At 46.9% G+C, this 18,646-nt stretch overlaps 1 protein-coding gene across 6 annotated transcripts in view; it reads left to right on the forward strand.

Moving 5' to 3' along the window:
• NLRC3 (NLR family CARD domain containing 3) overlaps positions 1-18,646 on the forward strand; it is a 1,163,446-nt gene that overhangs the window by 498,377 nt on the left and 646,423 nt on the right. For all 6 annotated transcript variants that reach the window (XM_078663141.1, XM_078663145.1, XM_078663144.1 and 3 more), the window contains one exon: positions 5,082-5,165. In XM_078663141.1, coding sequence (XP_078519267.1) covers positions 5,082-5,165 — 84 coding nt within the window. The remainder of the gene's footprint in view (positions 1-5,081; positions 5,166-18,646) is intronic.

Below are 18,646 nucleotides of genomic sequence, written 5' to 3' on the forward strand. Positions count from 1 at the left end.
AGCTGGAGAGATAATATACTCCATTAATAAAGAAAGACGGATTGCGATCACCTTAGCCAATATTTTATAATCCAGGTTTAATAGTGACTGAGGTCTATTCGAGCCACACAGCGAAGGATCTTTACCCGGCTTAGGGAGCAAAATAATGACGGCTACTCTAAAGGTGGGTGGGAGAATACCTTTCTCTAGTGCCTCCGCGTGAACTTCTTTCAAACGTGGGACCAAAATATCTTTGTATGCTTTATAAAAATCCGCAGAGAACCCATCCAGGCCAGGTGCAGATGAACCCCGGAGCGCCTCAATGGCTTCCACAATGCTTTCCTTGGATGTGGGAATAGCAAGAAAACCCTGCATGTGTTTCTCAAGATAGACTAGCACAATTTCTGAAAGATAATCTTCCTGATCGCGGAGATCACTACCAGATCTAGAGGTGTATAGGGTCTTAAAGTGGGACAGGAATGTGTCGCAAATCTCCGGAGTGGAATACACCAACTGGTCATCCGAACCTCTGATTTCGGTTATATAAGCTTTACTGTAAGGGGGCGAAGTATGTATGCTAATATTTTGCCAGGACGCTCACCTTCTCCATACCTCCTGGCCGTGTAGTGTTTACCTATAAGTAATAGTTCCCTCTCTGCAGCGTAACGGAATTCTACCATCAGAGCTAAACGCCAAGTACCCCCTTCAGCTGAGGCGTGCTCAAGCAATTTCAAATCTGAGGCTGCTATTTCCTTCTCAATGCGGAATAGTGTATTACGCAGGTCCTGTAGGATGGCCCCAGTTTTGGAAATACAGACCCCCCCAATATATGCTTTAAAACACTCCCATAGCACTGCCCATATCTCCATCGACCCAGTATTGATGTCAAAATAGTCTTCTATGACAACCCTCACCTCTTCACGAAACACCTGATCCTGCAGTGCCCCCCCCTGCCCCCCCCCCTCCCGGAAATCGCCATTGCCTCTCAAAACCCCCAGGACGCGGGACATCAAGCCGCAATATCACAGGGGAGTGATCTGAAAAGGTCAGCGGCAGCGTAGCCAGTACCCTGAACCAGCCAGCAATGCCCGCAGTAACTAACCAGTAGTCAATTCTAGTCCAGGTGTCATGGAACTCGGAGTAGTGTGTATATGCAGGGGAGGCCAAGTGGTGTGTACGCTCTATGTCCACCAGTGAGAATTGCCGGCAAATATCCTGCAAGGCAAGGCGAGAACGGTGTCTAGTGTCTGGTGAGGTGCTGTCCCTGGTGAGATCTAATAATAAATTAAAATCACCCCCCATTATGAACAGAGAGGGAGGTAGTGCCAATAAGTGCTCTTGTAGCGAGTGGAAAAACTCCGGGGAATCAACGTTAGGACCATAGATACCTATTATTGCAACAAAGTGGCCCATTAGTGTGCCCGTAACAATCAAGAAACGGCCTTCACCATCAACTATCACTCTGCTCGGGAGAAGGGGACCCTTTAATGAATAAGTATAGCCACCCCTCTAGCATATCTGCTATAACTGGAAAAATATCAATGGGCTCCCTAGCTCGCCGCCATTGTTGGAGCGTCAGATTTGGACAAGTGGGTCTCCTGCAAGCAGGCAATATCAATGTTATGTCATAGTATGTAATTGAGCTCCTGGCGCCTTCTACGGTTGTTTAAGCCCCTGACATTCCATGACATAAGTGATAGCCCGTAAGGACCAGGCAAATTACCTAACTGTGCCATTCAAGGAGTAAACCATTAATCATGTGATTGTACAAGCTAAACAAAGGCCATAAAACAATGACCTGTGTATCAATCCCAGGCAAACGGTAAACAAACTGCGAATATCCCACCCACCACCCAGCCTCACCCTTTCCCTAGCGAGGCAAAACCATGCCCCACGGACCATCAGACGGTGACAACGGAATGTATCTGTAGATATGAGAATAGCACATAAACACCATAATCTTAGCACATACAAAAAAATAAATCAGGTATTCGCCATGAGGCGCAGCAACGCCACGTCGGCCGGACAGCCAAATGTATGCCACTAGAAAATAGTAGAAAATCAAAAAGTGAAATATACATTACCGAAAACTCAAGTCTCAAAGAAGGATCATCAAGTCCCAGTGTTAGAGAAGAGTTCCATATTGGCTTTGGAGCCGCTACGAGGCGGAAATTCCACTTGCCCAGCCGCCACCGGTCCATTGTTATCTTTCTTGTAATTATGGCAAAACTCCTGCGCTTCATTCGGAGTATCAAATACTCGTGATCTGCCGTCCACATCCACCCTGAGTCTGGCCGGATATAGCATTCCGTACCGCAACCCCAGATTCTGTAGAGTGGCCTTTACTCCGTTGAATATCTGGCGAGCATCTTGGACCACGACTGTGAAGTCCGGGAAGAACTATAGTTTATTCCCCTGCCACTGAATTTCGCCACGTTCACGGCCGGCGCGTAGGGCTGCGTCTCTGTCTCTAAAGTTCATAATTCTCGCAATGATGGGTCTCAGCGGCAGGCCAGGGTTGGGGCGGGGGCCCAATGATCGGTGGGCTCATTCGACTACAAAGCCTTGCGTAAAGGACTCTCTGCCAAATAGTTCAGATAGCAATTATTCCACAAACAAGTCCATACGTCCTGTATTGGCAGTTTCCGGTACGCCAAGGATGCGCACGTTGTTGCGCCGACTGCGCACGTCCAAATCCCCGTTCTTTATCGCAACTTCTTTCAAAATTTGCTCTACCCTGTCCAATCTTTTCTGCGACTGGGCCGCACCATCTTCAACATCCGATATCCGCACCGCAGCCACATCTAAGCGACGATCATGTGCCTGGACCTTGGAGCTCATGTCTGCCAGTCTCTTATCCAGTGCATCGAATCTGCCATCCAGGGCCTTAAATTCAGCCCTCATTTCCTTAAGCATTGCAGCTGTGAGGGACGGCGGGCCCTCCAAATCCTCGACTCAGCGGGCTCCCTCCTTCATGTCTGTGGGCTCTTCAGGTGCGTTGTCTGTGACCTTTTCAAAAGGCAGAGTCCATTGTTTAGGATCCTTGCGTCCCATGTCACAGTGTAGTGAATCGCGCAACTAAGTCAGGTACAGCGTGGTAGAAACACTCTCCGGGAGTCGGCACAGCAAGAATACGCCCTGCTCAGACTGGGCTGTCCGGAATGGCGGTATAGGGCGGTACCCAAGTGTTCAGCCTGCCAAGCCCAACATTGGCGCGATGTTGGTAAGGGCTGCACTCCCGGCCCCAGGCAGTGCGAACCCTCAATGTACAATCAGTCAGTTGTTTAGCCCCTCTGCCGTAGGGAGGGTGTGCAGTAGAACTGAGAGGCTAGCCCCAGGGTGAATTAAAACGTGCCCCAGCCAGGGAGAGTGAGCCGCCGGCATCACAGGCCCGCCAGCGTCCCCCAGTACCATGTGGCATTCACAGTCGTCTGGCCAGCCCTATGTACAACGTGGACTCTTCAGGTACACCAAGATGGGTGAGCTCTAGACTGACCAGGTAACATAGGGGGAGATCGCTCCGCACTCCACAGCAGAACAGCTTTTCGCGGTAGCTTCAGTGACCGGCTACTGATTGTACGAGGCGAAGTTACCAGGCTGAGCACACCCACTTAGCAGCCGTGTAAAGAATCACCTCCCGTGGAGACCCGCTCCGATGGACTCTCGCACAAGTCCCCAGGGAAGAGGTATTTGTGTGGCCCCGGGCCGATCCTGCCAGGTTCTGAAGACCGCAAGGGGAGGAGGGAGCCCGCACGCCCAGCCAGACCCAGCTCTGTCCTGGCCCCAGAAACGGGACCAAACGATCTGCTTCCTCGCACCCGCCGCACCCCCAAGGCCGCACCGAGACCGGAAGGTCCTGACCCTATCCCGGACAGGCCACAATCGCGGGGCTGGCGGCACCCCACAACTAGAGCGCACACCGCTCAACCCGCAGCTCTGAGTCAGCAGGGGGGGGGGGGTGGAGGGCAGCTGCACAGCGAGCGAGGAGCCAGAACCAGCACAGGGAGCCGACCGGGGGCGCAGCTCACCCAAAACCCCGTGCTCCACAGCTCACACGTCAGCTCCAGGAAGACGTGGGCCCCGGGCCTGGGACTCGGAGCTCCCCCGCGAAGCAGCGGAGTGGAATGTCTAATCGGGTGGTGGCGGATGTCGCTGTGAACCTCCTCTGCTCCTAGGCACAATGGAGAGTTTTCTGGGTTAACAGGCAAGGCGGATCATGAAGAAATCGGGCTTTAGGCTTGCCCAGCCGATGGAGCTTCAATCCCAGACGGCCCTCTTAGTCACCTGCGTGGCCACGCCCCCTGAAGCTTGCCACTTAACATTGTAATTGAAGGAAACAAAATGTCTTGGATGTGGGATGCATTGAGAAAGTGGAATGACAGAACAAAGACAAACATTTATGTATATGGTCTGATTTGAAGCATTAGAACAGGTATGCTTAGATTTTGAGTTGTGTTGTTGTCTGATGGATAAAACATGTGTAGTACCAGTAAAAAACTGAGATACATTTGGTAATTGCATACCTAGAAAGCTGTATTTTCACTACCATGGAGGCCAAATGGATTTTGAGAACTTCGCAGCTTTCTGTGTAGGGTATTCCTTTAGGGGTGGTTGATGTGTGTCCAGGAGGGTGGTAGGTTTGCCAGATTTTCATGGTCACTGGCTATGTAACGATTGCCATTTAGATTAATGGCACGGAAATTTGTCTCCTGTGAATATTATGAAAATAGGCCTATGATCTAGCCACCATGGACGTTGGACAACCCCTGAGCAGTGTATATGTTGACCAAATTATTTCAGATATATCACAAGTCATTTGGACGATTGCTGTAGTGAGGACAATTATTTCAGTCTGTTCACAAGCCTCACACCGAGTATTGTGAGAAGTAAATAAGAGATTACTAGTTGAAGAAATGTTCTTGTTCTAGACATGAGTCTTTGGTAATGTGGGATTTTGTATTGTTGGGGTTAGAAGGTAGTCTAGATGTGTTTACTGATAGTAATACCCTGTACTCTTACCATGCATATGATTGGGGGTTTCCAGTCACAAAAATAATTCATAATAAATGACATATATAAATGTGTTCATCATTTTATTTCAGCTTACGAAGCAATAATATTGGGTCCAAAGGTGCCGCAGCTTTGGCTGACACTCTGAAGATTAATCAAACACTGCAATCCCTCAAGTAAGTGACCTTGCTTTGTCTAATTTCTGTTGCTCAAGTTGGTACTCCCATGATAGATTGGCTTTGCCTCACTATTTACGATTCTTTGAGTACTCCATACAAGACTTTTAGCATGCTGAGTACATTTTTTGTCCTGAAATGAGGGTTACTCTGGATTCTGCTGGGCTAACTTAGTGTCCCTTAAATAAATGCTCAGCTGGCTCCTTGCTCTCTTTCTGCTCATCCTGCTGAGCCTTGCTCTGAAGTAAATTGTTTTATGGCTTCATGCTAGCCCTTCAATTTTCTCTTGTAGACTACCTGTTGTGACTTAGACTTGTGTTCTCAAGCTTGTGTCTCTAGCTCTCAGATGGAATGCGGAATCTTCAGGTGTGGATTCTGGTGAGAGAAAGGAACTAGAGCAAGAGAAAAGGGTTAGGATGGGTCTTGTTTCTGTTATCCGCTGCCTGTGTTATTACTGGCGTTCGTAATAAATATTCCTGCTGAAATTTGCCTCTTCAACATGCCTTTCTCATTTCAACACTAGCAATGAAGATGGGATACATGAAGTTTTCAAACAACTCACATTTGGCTGCGAGAACTCGTAGTGATGCAACATACACAGTGTTTTTCAAATTTGCAGAATGTCTTTTGGAGTTTCTTCTGTTAATGCGATGTTTCAAAGAGTGGCGAGCGAAGTGTTGAAAGGTCTCAAGGGTGTGTCTGTGTTTCAGGATTGTATCAAGATAGAGGGTTAACCCAATAAAGTCACTGGGACCTGGGTAATACAGCGTTAAGAAGAGAGGGGTCCCAGTAAAGGAGGGATGCGTATTGTCGCAACCAATTAATTAAATCAAATAAACAAAAATACATCTATAATGTTTAATTCACATTATAGGAAAAAGGCAACAATAATGATTTCAAACATTGCGGTTGTATTAGTGCCCCTGGAGGTAAGGGGGACGTGCAGTCGTGAGGGTAGTGTAGGAAGGGGATCGTGACAATAAAAACACGTATATATCAAACGTTAATACAAATTCAATGAAAGATATATAACATAGCGGTCACAGTTCAAACCAATAATTCATGTTACACATGCCCCATTGTCCATAGTATACAGGAATAGTGGGTAGGAAGAGGCTGTGTCATAAGTCGGGGAGTATGTCGACGTTTCGACCCCAGGAGAAGCAGGAATCAATGGAATCCTTGCACGAGGGTCTTCATCAGGACGAGGGAGGGGTGGTGGGGCTAACAACCTAGTTCAGAGAGTAATTGATCCAAGTTATTATAATATTCAAAAATGTCTGAATCACAGAAGGATTATGAGGGTAGACACATCGTGTAATGAAGCATACCTGAATAAATCAGTGCTTCCTGGTTAATGGTCGGGGTAGGAATCGATGAAAAGCATTCAATCCTGAGAGAGATGGCAACAAAGTGTTAAAACTATATATTATTCGGTCATCATGGTAACGGAAAAAATGAATAAATCAGACTTACTTATTAGGTTAAATCCGGTTTCCCGATAGGATAGGGGAATTGGATCCGGACACAGGGCATAGGAGACCACTCTACGTATCTATATAAAAGGGAAAATATATTCAGCCTTGGCCGAGATGTACTCACTTAGGGCAAGAGGTCAGTGGGTGGGACAGCTTACCGATAAGCGTAGAGAAATTCACAATGTCCCCGATGTCAAAGGATTACGTCCGCATAAATCTGGAATCGTATCCTAGGCGGGGAATAGAGAGGGGAATTTAGAAATATTGCGGTGTTGGAAAACGCCAGTATTATTAGTATTGTTACAGGCCAGTGATCGGCGAGCTTACCGATCGGAAATGTATCCAGCGTCTCTGCGGGAGCCTCGAGGAGAACGCCGAACTTCCTGAAACGCTAGTAGTCATAGTAACAAGATTGTCACGTGAGCAATAATAAGAGTAGAAAGACTAAGAACGTCTTGGATTGACGGAGTATTTAGAGTAAATTATAATGTTTCAAAGTTAGTATTCGGGGAAACACTAAAAATATTGAGGAAGGAGGGTCTCTCACGATTACTCTGTTATTTCTTTGGGCGTGACATAAAGAATAAAAAATGAGATTGGTATTCGGAGAAACACTGACGGTGTTATAAAGAAGGAGGGTCTGTCATAATTACTCCGTGTCTATAGGGAATAAAGAGAGAAAATTAGGTCTCGGGGTTGTCATGTACTATTAGCAATTGTGGAAATCACAAGTAAAGAGACCTGCTATAGCTGGGGTATGTCATTATGAATCTGGAAAGGCAGGAATAAATTGACATGACGTACCTATCACATGATGGTAAGGCCATGTTGTTGAAAACGGAAGTATTCAAACCATGAAAGACATAGTAGTAATCAATTGATATGTAACTCAGGAGTATAACATAAGTGTACTGCGTACCTATCACAAGATGGTAAAGGCAGTGTCAATCGATCGAAGACGTATATGAATGATGTAGATTGTCATAATACATTATCCAATCATGAGTCATGTCTACAAGCAAAGGGAGATACCACCGTATATATCAAATAACAAATGTGCAATATGCAATCAAGGATAGTATTGTCCAACATAAGTGTACTGCGTACCTATCTCATGATGGTAAAGGCAGTGTCAGTCTATATGAGACGTGCATGAATAATGAAAGTTGACATAATACATTATTCAATCAGAAGTCATATCTTCATTCAAAGAGGTAGGGTAGACTGTTATGGCAGAGTTGTCAGTTGAGAAAAAGAACTATCATGTTCATTTAAACCTGATTGTATGGAGTCAAAGAAAAACATCCATTTTAGTTCACGAATATTCAGAATGGTGGTGATATTCCCACCCCGGGGTCCCAGAGTGGCTTTTTCAATTACAACCCATTTCAGACTTTCAGGTGGGTGTGCTGCTGATCTAAAATGGTCTACAAGGGGAGCACCTGCCACTTCGCATCTGATTCTGCTCATATGTTGCAAAATACGTTGCTTAATCTTTTGTTGGGTTTGGCCAATATAGATGAGATTGCATGGGCAGATGATGGCATATATCACGGCTGAGGTATTGCAGTTGGTCAGAGTTTTCAGCTGGATTTTGCTTTGGTTATATTGAAATTCTTTAGTCTGTACAGTGTTATCGCAGGCTTTACAGTGGCCGCATTTATAGTGGCCTGTAATTGGTTGAAGATTCCAGAGTGATCTGATGGTGGGTTCCTCCTTGGTGGGAAGGAGAGAGCGAACAACATAGTCCTTGACACTTTTCGATTTTTTGAAGGCATGGAGTGGGTTGCCAGGGTGTTTAATGTCATCCGCGATCAGTTGCCAGTGATGGTTGACAATTTTCTTAATTTGGTTACTCTTGGTAGAGAATGTAGTAACGCATACAATGCGATCCAGTTGATTAATGGTGGAGTCTTTTCTTTTTAGAAGTTCCTCCCGAGGATAGAACCAGGCTCTTTTGCGGGCTTTCGTGACCAGTCTTTTGGGATATCCACGTGCTTTCAAACGATCAGACAGGTCTTCTGATTGTTGTAAGTAATGTTCTTTAATGGAACAGTGCCTGCGTATACGCAGGAACTGACCAAAGGGGAGATTGTCCCTCAATGCCCGGGGATGATGACTATTGTACTGGAGTAGGGAGTTCCTTTCAGATGATTTTCTATAGAGTGTTGTTAGAAGTTGACCTAGATGGTGATAAATGGTGATGTCTAGAAAATCTATACTTTGATTGTCAGATTTGATGGTAAACTGTAGATGGGGTGATTGTTGGTTCAGCCAGACGTGGAAATTAGTTAATGTTGTTAAATCACCATTCCAAATTATTAAGATGTCGTCGATGTAACGAACCCATAAGTGTAGATGGTCTCTGAAGGGATTTTGAATGTTCAGTATGGTATTGTCTTCAAAAGCTGCCATATATAAAATGGCTACATCTGGGGCAAAAGGAGCCCCCATTGCCACTCCTTGGGTCTGTAAAAAGAAATCATTTTTGAATGTAAAGAAGTTTTTGGTCATGGCAATCCGTAGTAGAGCTGTAATGAACTCGGTTGGTACTTGCATAGGTGCCGGTCTTTGTTGAAGATACCTGGTAATGACTGCTAGAGCTTCCTCTTGGGGGATGCAGGTATAAAGAGACACCACATCACAAGTGGCCAGCAGCTGAGTGAGAGGATCAAATGATAAATTTTCAACCAAATTGATAGTTTGTGAAGTGTCTCTCAAGTATGTCCGTGTAGCCTCTGCCAGGGGTTTCAAGAAAAAATCGATGTATCTTCCTAGCGGTTCTAGTATAGAGCCACAACCCGAAACAATCGGGCGTCCTGGTGGGTCAACTATGTTTTTATGAATTTTAGGCAGTGTATAAATCGTTGCCAAGCGAGGGTGTTGTTGATTAAGGTATTCAAATTAATTTTTAGAGAGAAAACCTTGGTCAAGTCCGAGTTGAGTTATTTCCAGAATCTCCAATGCTATTGCCTGTGAAGGATCAGATCGTAGTTTATGGTAGCTGACCCCATCCATCAGTTGTCGTTGAATTTCGGATTCATACTTTTTAACATCTTGAATAACAATCGCCCCGCCCTTATCAGCAGGTTTAATCACAACCTCTGTGTTATTCGCCAATGATTGAAGGGCAGCCTTTTCGATTTTACTAGTGTTGTATTTAGTATAGGTTTTTTCAAGCAATGCTGTATTCACATCTCTCCAGACAACTGCTTCATATGCCAAAATTTTATTGGTCATAGTGCAGGAAGGTGGAACGAAGGTGGAAGGGATCCTCAGGCCAGTATTGGAGGGATTTTTATATGGTCCAGCGTTCCTGAAAAAGTACTTGAGCCTCACTTTTCTGAAGAATTTGAAAAGTTCCGTGCGGACTGTGAAAGGGTCTGGTCTGTTCGTAGGGACATATGATAGCCCTTTACTCAGTGCGCGTTGTTCGTGTTCGTTCAAAGTGTATTGAGAGATGTTGACAATGGGATTCGCAGTGGATGCATCCATTACCAGCGATAAGTCTTGTTGCGTGTGGTTCTCTCCCCGTGTTGTTCTTGTTGGAAATGGACCTGTTTTTGAGCTTGACCAAGTCCGGTATCCCAGTTGGTGTTGTTCTGGTTCTGTCCGCGAGGCTACACGGACATACTTGAGAGACACTTCACAAACTATCAATTTGGTTGAAAATTTACCATTTGATCCTCTCACTCAGCTGCTGGCCACTTGTGATGTGGTGTCTCTTTATACCTGCATCCCCCAAGAGGAAGCTCTAGCAGTCATTACCAGGTATCTTCAACAAAGACCGGCACCTATGCAAGTACCAACCGAGTTCATTACAGCTCTACTACGGATTGCCATGACCAAAAACTTCTTTACATTCAAAAATGATTTCTTTTTACAGACCCAAGGAGTGGCAATGGGGGCTCCTTTTGCCCCAGATGTAGCCATTTTATATATGGCAGCTTTTGAAGACAATACCATACTGAACATTCAAAATCCCTTCAGAGACCATCTACACTTATGGGTTCGTTACATCGACGACATCTTAATAATTTGGAATGGTGATTTAACAACATTAACTAATTTCCACGTCTGGCTGAACCAACAATCACCCCATCTACAGTTTACCATCAAATCTGACAATCAAAGTATAGATTTTCTAGACATCACCATTTATCACCATCTAGGTCAACTTCTAACAACACTCTATAGAAAATCATCTGAAAGGAACTCCCTACTCCAGTACAATAGTCATCATCCCCGGGCATTGAGGGACAATCTCCCCTTTGGTCAGTTCCTGCGTATACGCAGGCACTGTTCCATTAAAGAACATTACTTACAACAATCAGAAGACCTGTCTGATCGTTTGAAAGCACGTGGATATCCCAAAAGACTGGTCACGAAAGCCCGCAAAAGAGCCTGGTTCTATCCTCGGGAGGAACTTCTAAAAAGAAAAGACTCCACCATTAATCAACTGGATCGCATTGTATGCGTTACTACATTCTCTACCAAGAGTAACCAAATTAAGAAAATTGTCAACCATCACTGGCAACTGATCGCGGATGACATTAAACACCCTGGCAACCCACTCCATGCCTTCAAAAAATCGAAAAGTGTCAAGGACTATGTTGTGCGTTCTCTCCTTCCCACCAAGGAGGAACCCACCATCAGATCACTCTGGAATCTTCAACCAATTACAGGCCACTATAAATGCGGCCACTGTAAAGCCTGCGATAACACTGTACAGACTAAAGAATTTCAATATAACCAAAGCAAAATCCAGCTGAAAACTCTGACCAACTGCAATACCTCAGCCGTGATATATGCCATCATCTGCCCATGCAATCTCATCTATATTGGCCAAACCCAACAAAAGATTAAGCAACGTATTTTGCAACATATGAGCAGAATCAGATGCGAAGTGGCAGGTGCTCCCCTTGTAGACCATTTTAGATCAGCAGCACACCCACCTGAAAGTCTGAAATGGGTTGTAATTGAAAAAGCCACTCTGGGACCCCGGGGTGGGAATATCACCACCATTCTGAATATTCGTGAACTAAAATGGATGTTTTTCTTTGACTCCATACAATCAGGTTTAAATGAACATGATAGTTCTTTTTCTCAACTGACAACTCTGCCATAACAGTCTACCCTACCTCTTTGAATGAAGATATGACTTCTGATTGAATAATGTATTATGTCAACTTTCATTATTCATGCACGTCTCATATAGACTGACACTGCCTTTACCATCATGAGATAGGTACGCAGTACACTTATGTTGGACATTACTATCCTTGATTGCATATTGCACATTTGTTATTTGATATATACGGTGGTATCTCCCTTTGCTTGTAGACATGACTCATGATTGGATAATGTATTATGACAATCTACATCATTCATATACGTCTTCGATCGATTGACACTGCCTTTACCATCTTGTGATAGGTACGCAGTACACTTATGTTATACTCCTGAGTTACATATCAATTGATTACTACTATGTCTTTCATGGTTTGAATACTTCCGTTTTCAACAACATGGCCTTACCATCATGTGATAGGTACGTCATGTCAATTTATTCCTGCCTTTCCAGATTCATAATGACATACCCCAGCTATAGCAGGTCTCTTTACTTGTGATTTCCACAATTGCTAATAGTACATGACAACCCCGAGACCTAATTTTCTCTCTTTATTCCCTATAGACACAGAGTAATTATGACAGACCCTCCTTCTTTATAACACCGTCAGTGTTTCTCCGAATACCAATCTCATTTTTTATTCTTTATGTCACGCCCAAAGAAATAACAGAGTAATCGTGAGAGACCCTCCTTCCTCAATATTTTTAGTGTTTCCCCGAATACTAACTTTGAAACATTATAATTTACTCTAAATACTCCGTCAATCCAAGACGTTCTTAGTCTTTCTACTCTTATTATTGCTCACGTGACAATCTTGTTACTATGACTACTAGCGTTTCAGGAAGTTCGGCGTTCTCCTCGAGGCTCCCGCAGAGACGCTGGATACATTTCCGATCGGTAAGCTCGCCGATCACTGGCCTGTAACAATACTAATAATACTGGCGTTTTCCAACACCGCAATATTTCTAAATTCCCCTCTCTATTCCCCGCCTAGGATACGATTCCAGATTTATGCGGACGTAATCCTTTGACATCGGGGACATTGTGAATTTCTCTACGCTTATCGGTAAGCTGTCCCACCCACTGACCTCTTGCCCTAAGTGAGTACATCTCGGCCAAGGCTGAATATATTTTCCCTTTTATATAGATACGTAGAGTGGTCTCCTATGTCCTGTGTCCGGATCCAATTCCCCTATCCTATCGGGAAACCGGATTTAACCTAATAAGTAAGTCTGATTTATTCATTTTTTCCGTTACCATGATGACCGAATAATATATAGTTTTAACACTTTGTTGCCATCTCTCTCAGGATTGAATGCTTTTCATCGATTCCTACCCCGACCATTAACCAGGAAGCACTGATTTCTTCAGGTATGCTTCATTACACGATGTGTCTACCCTCATAATCCTTCTGTGATTCAGACATTTTTGAATATTATAATAACTTGGATCAATTACTCTCTGAACTAGGTTGTTAGCCCCACCACCCCTCCCTCGTCCTGATGAAGACCCTCGTGCAAGGATTCCATTGATTCCTGCTTCTCCTGGGGTCGAAACGTCGACATACTCCCCAACTTATGACACAGCCTCTTCCTACCCACTATTCCTGTATACTATGGACAATGGGGCATGTGTAACATGAATTATTGGTTTGAACTGTGACCGCTATGTTATATATCTTTCATTGAATTTGTATTAACGTTTGATATATACGTGTTTTTATTGTCACGATCCCCTTCCTACACTACCCTCACGACTGCACGTCCCCCTTACCTCCAGGGGCACTAATACAACCGCAATGTTTGAAATCATTATTGTTGCCTTTTTCCTATAATGTGAATTAAACATTATAGATGTATTTTTGTTTATTTGATTTAATTAATTGGTTGCGACAATACGTATCCCTCCTTTACTGTGTTTCAGGATGGCATCATTGTTTATGGAAGGGACTGTGAGGAGCATGTAGCAGAAGGGATTTGCGTGAGAAAGGTTTGAACTCAAGAGACTACAAAGTGTGAATTTGGGGTACATGAAGAGGAATATCTTGGCCACGTGGTTTCTGGTAAAGGTTTTGGTCCATGTCCATGTTTGCTACAGGCAATTGAAGAGGTACCGAACCCAACTGACAGAAAGCAACTCCAGGCTTCCTTAGGAATGTGTGACTATTACATCTGAAAGAAACAGGTTAGTGTTAGATTCCTTACCTTAGAATATCCCCAGGCGTCAGACTGGATCCGGAAAGTTTTGCGTAGCAGTACCCCTGCGCATCGGTAGGCGTCGTCTGCGGCTCCGCGTCCGTCGTCGGCGTAGTGGTCGCCGGGATGACGTCGTCGGAGTACTTAGACGCCTCCCTCACACCCTGACGTCAGTTCTTCTTTTTACCGCGCCAGCAAGCGCAGATCCAAGAAGAGCAGTACTCCTAGACACTTTTTGACTAACTTTTTTGATCTATTTTGGATCTTCTCGAGTCGATTCTCGACTCCGGTGCCGATAGGGATGCCCGGTTTCAAACCCTGCGACGACTGTAACCGACTGATGTCGGTTACCGACCCCCACCATCGGTGCCTTTATTGCCTCGAGCCGACCATGATGACAAGTCGTGCCCCGACTGCCAGGCCTTGACGCCGAAGGCTAGGCGGGAGATATCCCGTAAGCGCCTCGCGATCCGCCAGTCGGCCCCGCGCCGCTCGAGGTCCCGGTCCAGGAAGAGGTCGAGGGACCGGTCGCGGGGCCACAGTCATCACAGCTCGGCGAGTCGACACCACTCGTTGGGCTCCAAGTCCTCAGGTAAGTCGAGGCACAAGAAGTCGAAGAAGCAACATCACTCTTCTGACTCCCTCCTACGCTCGCGCGACGTGGCCAGGGGATCGGTCGACACCGCCCACACGGCTCCGCTGGAGCCGCAGGCGCCGTGTCCAGCTCCACACCCGCCAGTCACGTGGCTGAACGTGACGCCGGAGGAGATCAGCGCCTTCCTCATGGCCATGAGGTTGCGCTTCCCTCCGTCGGGTCCCACCGAGGTGCCTTCGGGCCCCGCGCACCCGTCTGGGAGCCCAAGCGATACGGCGGCTTCGGCCCCGGCGCCGTTGGGTGCTTTGGCCCCGGCGCCGTCTTCGACGCCAATCGGTGAGCCCTTCAACGACCACCCGGCTCCATCATTTCTTCCTGACCTTCAGGAAATGGATGACGAGGGGGATTGGGAGGGGTCTGAGGACCCTCTGACACTGCAGTGCCAGTTGAGCCAGGACTGGGCAGACAAACTGGGGGAGGCCAGTGGTCTGGACACTTCGCCCAACACTGGTTTTGTCTCCCCTCCTACCATGGCTACAGAGGAGGGGGCTGCTTACAGCGTGGTGTTGACTAGGGCAGCCAAGGCCTTGGCTCTTGAGCTCCCAGTCGCGGCCGTGAGGACTAACCTCCTCACTGAGGTGCTCAAACCGTAGGCAAGCTCCTCTGAGCCTCTCCTGCCATTCAACGAAGCCCTCACTGACCTTCTGTTGGGCACCTGGTCGAAACCCTCTATAGGCCTCCCTGTAGATCGGAACGTGGCCCTACGCCACCGCCCGCCTCCGGGCGACCCCAACTTCCTGTCCGTTCACCCCACCCCAGAGAGCCTGGTGATCCAGGCCTCAACTTCCCAGTCCGCATTCCCGACTGCCCCGCCAGATCGGGAATCCAAAAGGTACGACCAGTTCGGTAAGAAACTGTTCTCCTCACTGACTTTGGGGTTGCGGTCTGTCAACACCGCCTGCCTTTTGGGCCGTTACTCCCACTCTTTGTGGGATACGTTAGCGGAAGTGCTGTTGCAGTGCCCGGCAGAGGTCCAGACAAAGCTTACCCAAGCCCTTGCTGAAGGAAGGGATGCAGCACGATATTCTATTCGGTGTGGACTGGATACCACCGACTCGCTAGGCAGGGCGATTGCAATGACGGTGGCGGTTCGCAGCCACGCCTGGCTGAGGTCCGCTAACTTTTCGGGCGATGTCCAAGCCTCTCTTATGGACATGGCCTTTGATGGCCATCGCCTCTTTGGCGACAAGGCGGACAGCGCGCTGGAGCGTTTCAAGGACTCCAGGGCTATGGCCAAGTCCTTGGGCCCAATGGCGTAGCTAGGGGGGGGGGGCGAGGGGGGCGGTCCGCCCCAGGTGGCACTATTTTGGGGGCGACAGCTGCGTTATACTAGTGGCCAGCCCAGGATTCACTTAGGCACATTGTCGAGCAGCACAGTGCACTGCACACCTCACATGTATCTAAGTGCCCGCGCACCTGGTCCCAGGGGCCAGGCCGTCATATTGTAGCGCGCAAACGTGCTACCATTGAAGGCCCTGGGCATTTTGGGCCAGCCCCCGCACTGTGCTTTTAAAATGCAGAAGTGATGCGCAGGCGCACGCTCACGCGCCACCACTACGCACTCTTGGAGTGCCGGGTATTTTCTGCAGACAGTCCAGCTACATTAAGAACACCAGTCTCACTTAGGTTGAGACCGACCACCACCGCTCCAAGCCGCCTACATAAGGAGGTCCTCCTAGGTAAGCTTTAGTTAGGATAAGACTGCACTTGTTCATTCGGTTTCTCTTAAGCGTTCCGATGCCCGACATTGAATGCACTGCTCCCAAAAAGTCAAATATCCTCCTATGTTCACCGCCCCGCCCGTCTCTCTGCTCTAGTCTCCGTCCTCGTGTGCTCTGGTATGCGGAGGCTCACTCCCAGCCCCGCAATAAGCAAAAATTCAGTTAATTACATTTTGTGGACCAGCAAGATGGACACCAAACCTGTCTCAGTGGAAACCGGAAGCACTCCCACAGCCACAGACGAAAACCGACAGCTGGAACAATAGAACAGGGAAAGAAAGAAGGAATGTTAGAAGAAAAGGGTGAAAAAAAGGAAGTAGGGATGATGGAGTAGGAGGATGAATGGATATGTGGATGAATGAGTGGGTGAAAGAAGTGAATGATGATGGATGGACACATGAAAGTATAGTAAAGTAAAGGGTTGGGTGAGTGCATGAATGGATAGGTGGATGGGCAAGTGAAAGGATGGCAGAACAAATGGATGAATCGTTGAGTAAATAAATAGGTGGAGGGACAGCTGAAAGGAGGATAGAGTAAAGGGATGGATGAGTGGGCGAAAGATCTGTGAATGGAAGTCGTAGTGGATGGATGATGAATGGATGGCAGGGTGAATAGATGGGTGGCAAAGTGAATGAATGTATGGATGGATGGCAGATTGGATGGATGGCAAAGTAAATGGATGGATGCGTGGCAGCGTGAATGGATTAAAGGCAAAGTGACTGAATCCATGATTGGATAGCAGAGTGGATGGATTGATGAATGAATGGCAGGATGGATGGCAGAGTGGATAAATGGATGAATGGATGAGCGGATGGATGGATGACAGAGGGGATTGATGCATGGCAGAGTGGATGAATGGGTGGTTGAATAGCAGAGTGGGTGGGTTGATGGATGAATGAATGAATGGCAGAGTGAATGGGTGGTTGAATGGATAGATAGAAGAGTTGATGAATGGATGGGTGACAGAGTGGATGGCTGGTGAATGGGTGGCAGAGTGGATGGCAGAGAGGGTGAATGACAGAGTGGATTGATGGATGGATGGAAGAGAGGATAGGAAGATGGATGGATGGCAGAGTAGGCTGATGGATGGCTGAGTGGATGAATGGAAGAGTTAATTAATGTGAAGAAAGGATGTCAGTTGATCGATGAATGGCAGAGGTGATGGTAAGATAACAGAGTGGAGGATGGATGCAAAGAGAATGGATGGCAGAGTGAATAGATCAATGGGTGGCAGAGTGGATGGTTGGTTTTTAGACTATGGATGGGCAGATGGATGACATAATAGATGGATGGCAAATTAGATAGATGGCTAGATAGATAAATGGATAGAATGGGGAAATATTGAATGATGGATGAAAGAATGAATGGATGACAGAATCTAAAGGTGAAACAGTGGATGCCAGTAGGTGGATGGAAGGGTGAAATAATGAATAGATAGATGCATGGATGGAAGAGATAATGAAGCTGTTCTATTGCTTTAGCTTTGCCCATGTTTCTAAATACTGTCGTTGTTTGGTAGAGTGTGAGTGTAGAGTGTGACCCATGTGGGAGTTGTTTTGGTGGTGTGCTTGATGTCTAGCGGGTGGTTTTACTGCTGTGGTCTTGTAGCAGCAGTTCAGTATGGAGAGGTGTAAGAGGAGGAAGGGATACATTTACTTATGCGTTTATCTGCCATTTTAGTGCTGGTGGGCCTTCATCGACTGAGACTTGACCTTCGAGGTTTGCTCTATGCGTACGCTGCAGTTTCCCACCCTTTCTTATGCATTGGAGTAGAGAGTGGTGTCATAACTTAAACCCTGCCGATCCACCCCTCCTGCTCGCCGAAATTTTTCCCCAGATCCACCCTCCTTGCCGCTACCTGCCATGGGCGGCAATCTGGGGGATAGCCCCGGGCGCCAGAAGCTCTAGCTACGCCTCTGCTTGAGCCTCAGCCAAAGCCAGCAGACCTCCGCCTTTCGTTCCTTTCGTGGCCAAGGAAGGGGTGCCCCCACACGTCCAGCTAGACACAGGCCGCAGAACCAACTTCAATGTGGTCGCGGACGTGGTAACCGCCGTGGCGGTGCCGGGGGACACCGGCAAGGTCAGTCCAAACCGCCCCCGCAGCATCTGCCTCAAAATCCTCCTAGTCCGAGTTTTCAGGCCCATTCGACGCCAGTGGGTTCGCCATCACCTCCTCCACTGGCACTCCATCACATCGGACAGGTGGGTGCTGCAAATCGTCCGAAGGGGCTACTCCATCCACTTCGAGGCGACCCCTCCAGCCATGCCACCGCAGTACTACCACATGTCGGGGGATCACTT

This window comes from Lissotriton helveticus, chromosome 10 (assembly GCF_964261635.1).
Source record: "Lissotriton helveticus chromosome 10, aLisHel1.1, whole genome shotgun sequence".
In the NCBI taxonomy this organism is placed as follows: Eukaryota; Metazoa; Chordata; class Amphibia; order Caudata; family Salamandridae; genus Lissotriton; species Lissotriton helveticus.